Source organism: Bos mutus, chromosome 5 (assembly GCF_027580195.1).
Source record: "Bos mutus isolate GX-2022 chromosome 5, NWIPB_WYAK_1.1, whole genome shotgun sequence".
Classification (NCBI taxonomy): Eukaryota; Metazoa; Chordata; class Mammalia; order Artiodactyla; family Bovidae; genus Bos; species Bos mutus.
In genome coordinates this window covers 74,217,106-74,231,987 of record NC_091621.1, presented here as the reverse complement: position 1 = coordinate 74,231,987, position 14,882 = coordinate 74,217,106, and the positions used below count along the sequence as shown (strand labels likewise).

The following is a 14,882-nucleotide window of genomic DNA, read 5'->3' as shown; positions in this document are numbered from 1 at the left end:
ATGCCTTTCAGTGGCAGGGATCAATTTCCTGCTTATCAATATGTCTTCTCTTGGCATAGAACTAAGGATAGTAACAAAAATTACAGCAGAAAATAGTGCTGCTGCTAACAATGCCTCACCTCCTACACTCTCCTTTAACTGGACTCCCCCAACCCCAGGCAATACATGGTGCTGGTCCCCTCCCTGCTCCATACGGAGACCCCTGAGAAGGGCTGCCTCCTTCTGAGCCACCTGAATGAGACGGTGACCGTCAGCGCCTCCTTGGAGTCCGTCAGAGAGAACAGGAGCCTCTTCACTGACGTGGTGGCAGAGAAGGACTTATTCCACTGTGTCTCCTTCACTGTGAGTATGACAGTTTGACTTAATACACTTGTTTCTATGGGTCAGGAGCACAGGGATCTAGAATTCAGTCAAGATAAGACTTTGCGAGGCTGGCATGGACTTCACGAAGGAATCTAAATGTAACGACTAAGTGTAGAAATTAAGAAGCCACATGTGAATTTCCAACCACGGTAGACAAATATTTATAGAGATATTAAAATGAGCTTAATGATTGAAGAAAATTCCTCTTAACAAAACAAAACAAAACAAAACAAAAAAAACAGTAAAAACTAGACAAAGGGAAAGTGTGACTTCTCCTTAAAATGAAAATGGAAAAAAGACTAATAAAACATACTAGGCCAATGTTCAACATAAGCCCCAGTGGTGGGCTGACTGGAACACAGAACACATCATCCCATACTCTTTCTAAGCGTGAAACTGTGGAAATCACCATGAATGTACAGCCAGTATCTCTTCAGAGTTGTATAGAATCCTTATAGCATCCAGCCAATAAAATATTGCAGTTTCCTTTCTCATAGCGTAAGTGAAGAAAGTCAGACAGAGGAAGACAAATATCATATAATATCGCTTACATGTGGAATCTTAAAAAAAAAAATCATACAAATAAACGTATTTTCAAAACAGAAACAGACTCACAGACTTACCGGCAGAGGGATAGATTGGGAGTTTGAGACTGACATGTACACACTGCCATATTTAAAATAGATAACCAATAAGGATCTACTGTATAGCATAGGGAAGTCTGCTCAATATCCTGCAATAACCTAAATGGAAAAAGAACTTGAAAAAGAATAGATACATGTATATGAATAACTGAATCACTTTGCTGTACACCCGAAACTAACACAAAATTGTTGATCAACTATACTCCAATATAAATAAAAATTAAAAACAATAAATTGAGCAAAAATATTTTTTAAAAACTGTTCTGGCTGATCTACAAGGAGATGTGAATCTCATTTATGACCTCACTCACTGTTATGTTTTCCTCCACCTTTTGTTCTGTCTTCCCATTCACAAGTGACAGAGGTCATCCTGTCCATGAATTTCTGTCCATGACAGCTTTCTCCGATGAGAATGGGCCAGTGAAATTAAAAGGGGCAAGACCCCTAGGGAGAAGTAGGAGAGGGACTTGGAGAGGAAACTTGGGAAATGAGTGGGTTTTCAGGGTCTCTCTTCTATTTCAGCTCCCAAGATCTCCAACCAGTCAAGAGGTAATGTTCCTTACCATCCAAGTGAAAGGACCAACCCAAGAATTCAAGAAGCGGACCACAGTGTTGGTTAAAAACGAAGAGAGCCTGGTCTTTGTCCAGACAGACAAACCCATCTATAAACCAGAGCAGACAGGTACAGAGGCCTATAGTCAGGACAACTCCCAAAAGAAAGATCTTCCTCTCTTGCATGTTTCCCAGTCAAAGGAATTCTGGTTCCTTAATAGCTTGTCTTACTAACCTACGGACCTGGCCTAAGGTTTCTGGGACTCACGGAAAATATTTCTGTTTCAGTGAAATTTCGTATTGTCTTGTTGGACGAAAGCTTTCACCCCCTGAATGAGTTGGTAAGTCTCCTAATATCTATCTAGAATTATTATTATCTGTATAAACAGGCTTGGAGTCTGTTTTTGGTGTTGGAGGAGGGCCAGAGAAAGCAAGAATCTGCTGATAACAATATTTTCTGGCATGGCCATTGTGCAAAATCCTTATTTAAAACAGTACCCTGGGTCAAGAGAGTTGTTGATTCTTTCTTGTTACTGGTACTTGATTGTCACACAATTAAACTTACTCTTTGAAAAATTCTCAGTTAGGCAAACTAGAAAGATACACTAAATAAATAAACTGTCAAAAAACTTAGGTTTAAATAACTTTTCAAAGATCCAAAATTTTTCTAAACACACCTACCAAAATCTCTCCTATAAGGGAAGGAGAGTATAATCGATGTTTGTTCCTCAAGACTAACGCTCAATTTTGATGTAGACAAGAAACCAAAGTCTTAATTTTTCTCTCCCAAATCTAGTCCTCAACCACATTTTTTTTTAATCTTGGAAAGAGACACTTTTCAATTAAAAGCCACAGACTCTGTTTACTATAGTCCCTCCCCCTCCCAACTTCCTTTTCCCCTCTTAAAAACACTCACTTTCCCAGGCCATGGGGGGTTGCAATTCCCTGCTGATCCTGATTAAATCCATCTCTGCTGGGGAATGGGGTGGGAATGCGGGAGGGGGTTGGCGGAAGGAGCAGGGAGGACTGGCGGGGAGGGAGCAATTTTTTCCTTCTGGCTCCTAAAGCAAAAGATTAAGGCATAATCCTTCATCTTTTTCTCTTACAGCCACATCCTATTTTATCAGAAAATCATGTTAGCTTAAAATGTATCCAGACTGTGCTTTACCACCTGAATTGCTACAATTTTGTTCTCACCAATATCACCTCTAAATGACACTATTGCAGTAGCCTTGAAATGGGTCTCCTGGTTTCTACTTACACTTTTCTATCTAAAATTAAACACTGCTTCCATCACTCTGTCAGCTGAACTCTGCTTTATTTTCATTTCTTGACACTACTTCAAACATATATATATATATATATATAACTTAAATATATATGTCAAATATGTGTATCTCATACACCAAACATATATATCAAATGTATATCTATACATATCAAAAATATATATTGCATATATGTCTGTTTTTCATATATCCATCCCTATTAGAATGCAAGCTCCATGAGACACAGATCTATTGCTCTTTTGTGGATTGCTGTATTTATAGCACCTAGGATGATACACAGCACTTGGTAGGCACTTAATGTGCATACTAAGTCACTTCAGTAGTGTCCGACTCTATGAGACCCCATGAACTATAGCCTGCCAGGCTCTTTTGTCCATGCCATTCTCCAGGCAAGAATACTGGAGTGGGTTGCCATGCCCTCCTCCAGGGCTCGAACCCACATCTCTTACATCTCCTGCATTGGTAGGTGGGTTCTTTACACTAGGATTATACACGGCACCTGGTAGGCACTTAATAAATATCAGTTTTTTGTTTTTTTTTTTAATTAATTTTATTTTATTTTTAAACCTTACATAATTGTATTAGCTTTGCCAAACATCAAAATGAATCCACCACAGGCATACATGTGCTCCCCATCCTGAACCCTCCTCCCTCCTCCCTCCCCATACCAGCCCTCTGGGTCGTCCCAGTGCACCGGCCCCAAGTTTTTAAAATGAATATGCATTAATAGTAGAGGATTTATTCCCACTCCTTCTTATTCTTAGAACTACTTAAGAATTCTGTGGTCCACCTAATATTTGGATCTGAACATGTTTACTCATTGTTTCATTGGTGTTTATTTCTCAATCTGTAAAATAGCATAACAAAGGAATGTTCTTCACTGGGGTGCTATAAGCATTTAAGTAATATTAGTAAATACCATTCCTAATGAATGGCACACATGCATTTGTTGCTGACAGTCCAGTAAGTACTTAACATTACTCATTAATTCCTTGTAATGGATTAAACTTCTACAAAACTTAATCTAGAATTTTTCTGTGTTTTACTACAGATAAAACTAATCTGCATAAAACTATTTTGCTTATAAATCAGAATTGAGGCTATGTGAGAACAGTTCTAAACTGCTGACTATCCTTTTGTCTTTCAGGTTCCACTAGTATATGTTGAGGTAAGCAACGTGAAACATTCCATAATTATAATACACTTAGGGGAAATGTTCTTATTTAAGAGATTCTTACAGTATTTCAGAAATTTATCATTAAGGGAGAAGCCTTCAAATTCATGTAACACTGGTTTGTTCCAAGTCATGTCCTCCCACCCCTCTTTGTGGATAACATCAGAATTCCTCTTTGTGGATAACATCGGAGTCCCCATTGATTTCCTGTACTGTCTAACACCCTAGGCTCTTTTGTAAATTACGATTATTGTGCCTGTAGGACCCCAAAGGAAATCGCATTGCACAGTGGCAGAACCTCGAGGTAGAGAATGGCCTCCAGCAGTTGACCTTCCCCCTCTCATCAGAGCCCTTTCAGGGCTCCTATAAGGTGGTGGTACAGAAGGGATCAGGTGGGACTGCAGAGCACCCCTTCACCGTGGAGGAATTCGGTATGCCATTAAGAAAAATCACCAAGCAGTTCTTTTTTTCATATTTGAACTTCTAAGGCCTAGAATTCAAGTTTCTTTGGAATCCTCCTATTTCCCATGGGTGAGATTAGACTTGGAGTGGACCAAATTATATCTAAATCCCGTGAGGACTATCAGGGATTTGTGAATAGGATGCCATATAGCCTTTTTTGTAACAATTTTAACCTTAAAAAATGTAAAACATTCATAGTCTAGTGGGGTCTCCCATAATTCACCAGGATTACGTTGATCCATCACAGTCCTTTAACCAAGATCTCCAGTTGAAAGGAAGGTGAATATACTGGAGAAGAGGGCTACCTTTTCAGGGCCCTAAAATATTATCAGGGAATTATTATTGAGAATCTGGAAATGCCAATTCCCCAAAAGTTGAAAACCAATCATCAACTTCCTTTTCTCCAATCAACAGTGCTTCCTAAGTTTGAAGTACAAGTAAGAATGCCAAAGATAATCACCATCTTGGAAGAAGAGGTGAAAGTGTCCGTGTGCGGCCTGTGAGTTTATACTTTCCAAAAATCTTCTTTTGGGGTGGGTGTATTATTTAAAAGAGACTCACCCTTTGGGATATCTTGCTAGTTTGTCTATGAGGAGTGCTTCACAAACACCTTAAATACATGGGAACATTCCCATCTCTAGAACTTTCCTGTTGCTTTTCTATTTTCCTTCTTAATTTCTTTCCTGTCCTTACCAGAATTATTGTAACTATCATGGGATAGGCAACTGTTTCTAGAGAAGCTATGCTAGTAGGGTTGATTCTGAAAGTAATAAAGCTACTCGCGCACACATAGGCACACAAATAAGAGAGTGTTGAAGGGAAGTGACTTTCACTCTACCAGGTTGTACAGGAAAGTCAGTCATCAACAGATCATTTACCTGACCTTGCAGACATAGTGGAAAAATAACTTAGATTCAGAATTTGTAAAGATAAGCGTGTTACAGAAATCTCATCTAACTCATCCATCTACCTAAGGCAGGTCACATACTTCTTGGCACTGCCATTGTCACTGATGAGACTGGACATGGTCTCTCAGTCAGGCTTTTCCAACCTTGAGAATTAATGTTACTAGGATCTTATGCTCCCATCTCCAGTAGCCAGCCCAGCAGCAGCAGTAACAGAAAGAACAGGCAGTGAAGAAACAAGTCCCGCCTAAAGACCACACTTGTAATATACTAGCTGTTTCGCCGGAGAAGGCAATGGCACCCCACTCCAGTACTCTTGCCTGGAAAATCCCATGGACGGAGGAGCCATGGACGGAGGAGCCTGGTGGGCTACGTCCATGGGGTTGCTGAGAGTCAGGCACGACTGAGCGACTTCACTTTCACTTTTCACTTTCATGCATTGGAGAAGGAAATGGCAACCCACTCCAGTGTTCTTGCCTAGAGAGTCCCAGGGACGGGGGAGCCTGGTGGGCTGCTGTCTATGGGATTGCACAGAGTCGGACATGACTGAAGCGACTTAGCAGCAGCAGCAGCAGCTGTTTAGCTGGGTCCCTCTTCAGTCCCTTCCAGCACTCTCTCAGAGGAAGGCCACCAAGCTCCTGATCCACAGAGCTAATGAACCAATACTCTTACAAATACAGAGATAGAGGATTTTTTTTTTTTTTTAATTTTGGCTGCACTGGGCCTTCGTTGCAGGTTTCTGTAGTTTTGGCATACAGGTTTAGCTGCCCTGAGGCAGGTGGGATTTTAGTTCCCTTACCAGGGAACCCTGCCTGCATTAGAAGGCAGATTCTGTTTTTTTAATTTACTTATTTTTAACTGGAGAATAATTGCTATACAAATTATGCTGGTTTTTGCCATACATCAGCATAAATCAGCCATCAGTTTACATGTGTCTCCTCCCTCTTGAATCTCCCTTCCACCTCCCACCCCATCCCACCCCTCTAGGTTGTCAGAGTACTAGTTTGAGCTCTCTAAGTCATACAGCAAATTCCCACTGGCTATCTATTTTATATATGGTAATGTAATTGTTGCCATGCTACTCTCTCAATTTGTCCCACACTCTCCTTCCCCAACTAGGTCCACAAATCTGTTCTCTATGCCTGCATCTCCTTTGTTGCCCTGCAAATAGGTTTATCAGTAGCACCTTTCTAGATTTCGTATATATGCATTAACATGTGATATTTATTTTTCTCTTCCTGACTCACTTCACTCTGTATAATAGGAAAAGGATATATATAAAACTCAAATGTGTTCCTTTTTATGGCTGAGTAATATTGAATTGTATATATGCACCACAGATTTTTTACCCATTCATCTTCCGATGGACATCTAGGTTGCTTCCGTGTCCTGGCTGTTGTAAATGGTGCTGCAGTGAACACTGGGTATACGTGTCTTTTTCATTTGTGGTGTCCTCAGGTTATATGCCTGGTAGTGGGATTGTTGGGTCACATGATAGTTGTATTCCTAGTTTTTGAGGAGTCTCCATAATGTTCTCCATAGTGGCTGTATCAATTTTCATTTCCACCAACAGTGGAAGAGGGTTCCCTTTTCCCTATACCCTCTCCAGCTTTTATTGTTTGTAGATTTTTTGATGATGGCCATTCTGACCAAACTACCTCACTGTAGTTCTGAGTTGCGTTTCTCTAATAATGAGCAATGTTGAGCATATTTTCATGTATTTGTTAGCCATCTGTATGTCTAGAAAGTGGATTCTTAACCACTATACCATCTGGGAAGTCCTGAGGATATTTAAATTGGGAAGAAAACACTCTCAAAACCACAGCAATTACCAATGACATATTTATGGCACGATCCCATTTTTGTAAAAAGCTCAGTTCAGTCGCTCAGTCGTGTCCAACTCTGCAACCCCATGGACTGCAGTATGCCAGGCCTCCCTGTCCATCAGCAACTCCCAGAGTTTACTCAAACTCATGTCCATTGAGTCGGTGATGCCATCCAACCATTTCATCCTCTGTTGTCCCCTTCTCTTCCTGCCTTCAATCTTTCCCAGCATCAGGGTCTTTTCAAATGAGTCAACTCTTCACATCAGGTGGCCAAAGTATTGGAGTTTCAGCTTCAACATCAGTCCTTCCAATGAATATTCAGGACTGATCCTTTAGGATAGACTGGTTGGATCTCCTTGCAGTCCAAGGGACTCTCAAGAGTCTTCTCCAACACCACAGTTTAAACACCACAGTTTTTGTAAAAAGTAAACAAGTAAAATTCAACATAAACAGAGATAGCTGCCCATAGGAAGAGGATGGCAGAAGGAAAGACACCATCATATTAATAGTTTATATTCCCATGCAGAATTGAAACCACTCGTTGCTTATCTTTGTTTTGTTGGTATGGTTGTTTCTCTTAAGATCTGGTGTAGCTTTGACAATAAGAAAAATATTTTTAAAAAGATGAAACTGAAAATTAGATATCGGGGGGTGGGGAAAGACATGATAAAAGAAGATGGTAGTAAATTTCAGCACGCTGCACTGTAAATTTCTAAAAGAGAAGGTTTTAACAGACTTGTGGACCCAGTGGGGGAAGGAGAGAGTGGGACAAATTGAGAGAGCAGCATGGAAACAATTACATTACCATATATAAAATAGATAGCCAGTGGGAATTTGCTGTATGTATGTTAGGGAGCTCAAACCAGTTAGTTTACTTGCCCTCAACACTACATGAGCCCTGCAGAAGTTAGAAGGAAATACATAGAGTAAAAATATGCTATAGCTAAAGGGGAAATATAAACAGGTCAAAAATGAGGGTGTTCAATGTCTGATTTGATCCTTGTGGCAATGCTTTTATGACAGATACACTTATGGGAAGCCTGTCCCAGGACGTGTGACTGTGAACATGTGCAGAAAGTACAGGAACCCTTCTAATTGTTATGGTGAAGAATCCAATGCTGTCTGTGAGAAGTTCAGTGGACAGGTACGTGGGAAGCCACTCCTAAGGACTAACAGCCTAAGCACCATTGACAAGTAGTGAGTTATATCATGGTGACAATTCAAGCAAGAACAGACCAATCTATAAAAGAATTCTATGCTAGCTATAATAGTTTTTATTGATAAAAATCAGTGACTTAGCCTAATAGGAATTATTTCTTGTCAATTGTAGGTATGCTTTGTGCACCAGGGACCCAGAACCTGGTATCTAAAACCCCTTTGAGTATCTGCAGGAAGTAAAGAGACAGAATATACCCATCTTAACCACCTTGGCTGAGAAGGGCTTCAGTTCTTCCCTCTTTCTTTGAGCAAGAGCTTGTCACATGGCCCCACCTAGATGTCAGGGAGGGAGGAAACACAGTCCCCACATGGGCAGCTACCTCCCAGCCACAGCTGTAAACTAAGGGAAGCCAGATTTCAGTGAAGAGTTAGCTGCCTCCTGCAGTAAGATTGTTGTTATTGTTTGGTTTCTCAGTTGAGTCTGACTCTCGCAACCCCATTGACTGTAGCCCACCAGGCTCCTCTGTCCATGGGATTTCCCTGGCAAGGGTCCTGAACTGAGTTGCCATTTCCTTCTCCAGGGGATCTTCCTGACCCAGGGATCAAACTCCAATTTTAACGGTTTAAATTTCTATACCTCATTCACTCTAGAGATTATCAGATACTAAGGAATACACCTATCAGTTATAAGGCAGAGACTGTTGTGAAATGTAATAATAATTAATTCCTAGAGAATATTTATTGTGTTTTTATTATGCAAAATTCCTAAGTCTTGTTGCCTCAAAAAAAAAAATCCCTCCAGACTGCCTGACCACTCATTTGTCTAGTCTTACGTTTATGTGTTTTATTTCATCCCCTCCTAGCTGAACAATGAGGGCTGCTTCTCTCAGCAAGTAAACACCAAGATCTTCCAGTTGAAGAGACAAGAGTTTGAAATGAAAATCGAAGTGGAAGCCAAGATCCAAGAAGAAGGAACAGGTGTGTATACCTCCTGGGTATGGGAAAAGAACAACGGACACTGATTTAGTTCCTTTGCCAAATTATGAAAGGGAGGTGGTGGTGTAAGTTCAGGGAGAAAATCCTTCCAAATGAGAATGTATTTTTTCCTTCTTTTTCAGAGGTGGAATTAACTGGAAAGGGGGCCACTGAAATAACAACAACCATCACCAAACTCTCATTTGTCACAGTGGACTCAAACCTTAGACGAGGAATTCCTTTCACGGGGAAGGTGAAGTATTTTTCAATTCACGTGTCAAACCATAGTCTCCCCCAATACACACAACATATTCTGCTAAAACCACATTTGGCTGGTATTATCCATTGATTAGTATAATCAAAAGCATGTGCGTGTGTGCTCAGTTGTGTCCAATTCTTTGCAACCCTATGGACTGTAACCTGCCAGGCTCCTCTCTCCATGGGGATTCTCCAGACAAGAATACTGGAGTGGATTGCCATGCCCTCCTCCATGGGATCTTCCCAACCCAGGGATTGAACCTACATCTCTTATGCCTCCTGCACTGGCAGGGGGGTTCTTTACCACTAGCACCACCTGGGAAGCCCCTAGTCAAAGGTATAAAACTGCATAAAATAGATTTGTTCCTCAGTAAATTTGTATATCAAATCTATAAAAACCACGCTAAAATTAGAAGGTTTTTAAAACAGCCCTGTGTGTTACCATTCAAACTCTTTCCCATGGCTTACCATACAGTCTCAGATTTTTATATTTTTCCATAAGCATCTCAAAATTCATGCTGGCCAATTACATTATCTTTCCAACATTAATTTTGTATGGAAATGATGGATAGGTGGCTTTTATTTTTATTTTGAAATATAAGAGGTTCTACTGTTTTCCGATGGCTCAGCAGGTAAAGAATCCACCTGCAATGCAGAAGGAGATCGGGGTTAGATTTCTGAGTCAGGAAGATTCCCTGGAGGAGAAAATGACAACCCACTCCAGTATTCTTGCCTAGAGAATCCCATGAACAGAGGAGCCTGCCAGGCTACAGTCCATGGAGTTGCAAAGAGTTGGACATGACTGAGCACATGGCAATCACTGTACCTGTTGTTTCTTTCATGGATTTTGTATTTATATTACTCTTTCTATAATAGCAAGTATATTTTAAAAACACTACATAGAGGGGTAAAATACTGCTATTTAAGGTTTACCCTTCCAGGTGGTGCCAGTGGTAAAGAATCTACCTGCCAATGTAGGAGATGCAAGAGACCCAGGTTCAATCCCTGGGTTGGGAAGATCCCCTGGAGTTATGAAATATTATAAAATATTTGCTTAGGTGGCTCAGAAGATAAAGCATCTGCCTGCAATGCAAGAGATCCGGGTTCGATCTCTGGATCAGGAATATACTCTGGAGAAGAGAATGGCAACCCACTCCAGTATTCTTGCCTAGAGAATTTCATGGACAGAGGAGCCTGGCGGGCTACAATCCATGGGGTTGCAAAGAGTCAGACATGACTGAGTGACTAATACTTTAACTTTCACCAGATTTTAAAGATACAAATTCTTTCTCTCAAATCTACAAAAAAAAAAAAAAAAACTTCTCCTGTTATTTTTCTATTATATGTAAAAATACTAATGGAGTTTTCAGACTACGGAAGTCTAAGATGACAGTCATATGTACCTACAAGTATAATCACCATGCATCTCGTCTTCAATAGAAACGTTGTGTCAGCTGTGGAGAGTGTAAAAAACAGAAGGATCAGGCTATAGAGGAGTGGTGGAATAAATTTTAGAATGTTTTGATTTTGTTATGACAGCACACATGTTCAGAAACTTTGGTCACTTCCTAAAATGAAAGTTCATTTTTTCAGATTTCTCAGAGATATATTGTACTTGTTGAGATTTTATTCCTGCTAAATAACTATCCCATTAGTCCCATTTCTAATCAAAAGAGGAAGAATTTTGGTGTTCTGGTCTTCATACATGCAACTGACATTTCATTGGCAAACTCAGATTTTGTTGAAATTGAAAGTGTTAGTTTCTCAGTCGTGTATGACTCTGTGACCCCATGGACTATAGTGCACCAGGCTCCTTTGTCCATGGAATTCTCCAGGCAAGAATACTGGAGTGGGTTGCCATTTTCTTCTCCAGGGGATCTTCCTGACCCAGGAATCGAACCCACGTCTTCTTCATTAGCAGGCGGGCTGTTTGCCACTGAACCACCAGGGAAGCCTAGCTACCAGGGAAACCCATTACTTACACATTTATTTAGCAGCTATCTCTTTTCCTGGACTGGATGCTCAAAGACAGAAGGAACTTTGTTTTGTTCACTGCTGTAGCTTCAATGCCTGGAACCACCTTCAACATATTGGACACAATAAATATCTGTGCTAAAATAAATGTTTGCTGCCTATTGGATATTAGCCACAAAACTGATCTACAGCTTTTAATCTTCAGGTGCTCCTAGTGGACGGGAAAGGTGTCCCCATGCCAAATAAAGTCATCTTCATCACAGCAAATGAAGCCAACCACAACTCTAACACCACCACTGATGAGCACGGCCTGGCACAGTTCTCCATTACCACCACCAAAATCAAGGGCACCTCCCTCAGTATCAGGGTAAGTTTGTAAGGAAGTTACCAATGACATGAAGAAGTCTTAGGAAAAAGGGTTGCAACCGAAAGTGATGGCATTTCCAAGTTGTGTTTAGTCTTAAAGAAGACAGGGAAAAAATGAGAAATTAGAAACTAATTTTAGGTCAATTTTGAAACAGTTTATTAAAAAGGAGGCAGCACAGAGTTGTGGTTAAAGTGGTGGCGGTGAGGGGTGGGGTTTCGACACATGGAGCCTAAGACAGCCTGGGAGAGGCAGGCATCAATTACTTCACTCAAAGAATTGATGCTTTCAAATTGTGGTGCTATAGAAGACTCTTGAGAGTCCCCTGGACAGCAAAGAAATCAAACCAGTCCATCCTAAAGGAAATCAACCCTGAATATTCACTGGAAGGACTGGTGCTGAAGCTGAAGCTCCAATACTTTGGCCACCTGATATGAAGAGCCGACTCATTGGAAAAGACCCTGATGCTGGGAAAGATTGAAGGCAGGAGGAGAAGGGGACGACAGAGGATGAGATGGTTGGATGGCATCACTGACTCGATAGACATGAGTTTGAGCAAGCTCTGGGAGATGGTGAAGGACAGGGAGGCCTGGCGTGCTGCAGTCCATGGGGTCACAAAGAGTCAGACATGACTGAGTGACTGAACATAAACAAACATAAACTCAACTCTTGAACAAATGCTAGTTACAGAAAGTGTTCTCAGACGTCTAAGTTTGCAATATTACATTTATTCATAGTATCCATTTGAAACCCATCCTAAATGAGGCATCTCCTCTCCGAAATGCAATTCTTCAGTTTCTGAGAATCAGTTAGTCTCCTCAGTGAGGTTTCATAGCTCCAGTATCTCTGTCTGAATACATAAAGTGGCTACAGAAACGCAAGGGAGCTAATCAGAGTCAAGGATGCCTCCTCATATGCTCTTCAGAAGTATAAATACCAACCCAGGAAGCCTCTGCCATGTAAAGGGTCTGCAATATAGATAAACAAAATAAGGGACACTTCTCTCTCACTTTTTAGTGTGGAGCAAAAGATTTCTAGGTACACTAGTTAAGGTAGGATACTAAACTAAACCAATTCTGTGAGCACACTGCCATTCTCTCTGATATATAATCTATAAGCTAATACTGGTTTTCTAATTCATCAGGTCAAATACAAGGATCACAGCCCCTGTTACGGCTACCAGTGGCTGTCAGAAGAGCATCAAGACGCTTATCACAGTGCTAATCTTGTGTTCTCCCGAAGCAACAGCTTTGTCTACCTGGAGCCCTTGCCTCGTGAACTGCCCTGTGGCAAAACTCAGACAGTCCAAGCACATTATGTGCTGAAGGGACAGGTCCTAAAGGATCTAAAGGAGCTTGTGTTCTATTACCTGGTGAGAAGGAGGGCCACCTTCACTGTCTGTAGATAAAAGCACTGTGTGGGCAAGCATTTATGAAGCTCTTTACATTCCTTCCCCGAAGGCTCAGATGGTAAAGAATCTGTCTGCAATGCGGGAGACCCAGGTTTGATCCTTAGGTCAGGAAGATCCCCTGGAGGAGGGCATGGCAACCCACTCCAGTCTTCTTGCCTGGAGAATTCCATGGAGAGAGAAGTCTGGCAGGCTACAGTCCATGGGGTCTCATAGAGTCGGACATGACTGAGCAACTTCCACTTTTACATATCACTTCTTTGACCTCTTATGCACGTTCCTTTTGAAAGTTTGACTTCTCTCCAATCTAATTATTGCCAGTAGCGGCTTAATGAAACAGGCATATTACATGGAGGGCAAGAACTTCAGCTAAGAGCTCTTTCAGGCAAATTAAATCCCTTTTCATTTCCTTGTTTGCAGATAATGGCAAAAGGAGGCATTGTCCGATCTGGGACTCACACACTGCCCGTGGAGCAGGGAGACAGTGAGTATTTCTATAATTCCTCATGCTTGCCTTCCTCTGTCACATGCAGCCTTATGCTGCAAAAATACCAGGAATAGTCTCAAATAGAGAGAGACTGTTCATCTTACCCTCAGAAAAAAGCTGAAAAGGGAGACTTATCTGGCAGTCTAGTGGTTAAGACTCCATGCTTCCAATGTGGAGGGTTTAGGTTTGATCCCTGATCAGGGAACAAAGATTCCACATGCCTCATGGCCAAAAAAAACCAAAGCATAAAACAAAAGCAATATTGTAACATACTCAATAAAGACATCAAAAATGGTAAGCATCCCCCCAAAAAAATCTTTAAAAGAAAAAAAAAAATTGAAAGGGGAAAGCGATTAAAAAACCCTTTATCAAATATTTTCTTTTCCTTCAGGTTAATCTGTTCAGATTTAAAATGTTGAGTTGGTTCATAATCTATGCTTATTCCAAATTTCCCAAAATAAATACTCATGAACCTTCTCAAAACGACATTTCAAAATTGTTTTAGACAATGGAAAGAAGCTAAAACTTTGCAGTGTCTCTTATATATTGGGTCCTGTGCTGAGTTATTTACATTTTCACATTATATTTCCCTTTTGAAGATATTTATGACTTATGAAGAGATAAATTGAGTTTTTCCAACATTGAATTGGTCTTTCCACAGGAACATATATGAAACAATATAATCTCTGAACTTTTCACTTACATAAAGTGGCTAAGTCGCTGCAGTCGTGTCCGACTCTGTGCGACCCCATAGACGGCAGCCCAAGGGAATCTAAAAGATCCCTTACTAGAAAATTATCAGTGAACTACTCTTTTATTGCTTCTTTGTAGCAACGTAGAAGCGCTACAGTAGACTTAGAGAAGCTTAATGTAACTTCTAACAAATCTATTTGCTAAGCTAAGCCACTTCAGTTGTGTCCAACTCTGTGCGACCCCATAGATGGCAGCCCAGCAGGCTTCCCCGTCCCTGGGATTCTCCAGGCAAGAACACTGGAGTGGGTTGCCATTTCCTTCTCCAGTGCATGAAAGTGAAAAGTGAAAGT

At 40.9% G+C, this 14,882-nt stretch overlaps 1 protein-coding gene across 2 annotated transcripts in view; it reads left to right on the top strand.

Annotated features, from left to right (window-relative positions):
• The window catches only part of A2M (alpha-2-macroglobulin), a 71,519-nt gene that overhangs the window by 26,204 nt on the left and 30,433 nt on the right, over window positions 1-14,882 (top strand). For both annotated transcript variants that reach the window (XM_070371047.1, XM_005898457.3), the window contains exons 2-13: window positions 159-342; window positions 1,530-1,689; window positions 1,848-1,900; window positions 3,996-4,016; window positions 4,285-4,453; window positions 4,899-4,983; window positions 8,239-8,359; window positions 9,237-9,351; window positions 9,492-9,601; window positions 11,786-11,947; window positions 13,089-13,316; window positions 13,773-13,836. In XM_070371047.1, coding sequence (XP_070227148.1) covers window positions 159-342; window positions 1,530-1,689; window positions 1,848-1,900; window positions 3,996-4,016; window positions 4,285-4,453; window positions 4,899-4,983; window positions 8,239-8,359; window positions 9,237-9,351; window positions 9,492-9,601; window positions 11,786-11,947; window positions 13,089-13,316; window positions 13,773-13,836 — 1,472 coding nt within the window. The remainder of the gene's footprint in view (window positions 1-158; window positions 343-1,529; window positions 1,690-1,847; window positions 1,901-3,995; window positions 4,017-4,284; window positions 4,454-4,898; window positions 4,984-8,238; window positions 8,360-9,236; window positions 9,352-9,491; window positions 9,602-11,785; window positions 11,948-13,088; window positions 13,317-13,772; window positions 13,837-14,882) is intronic.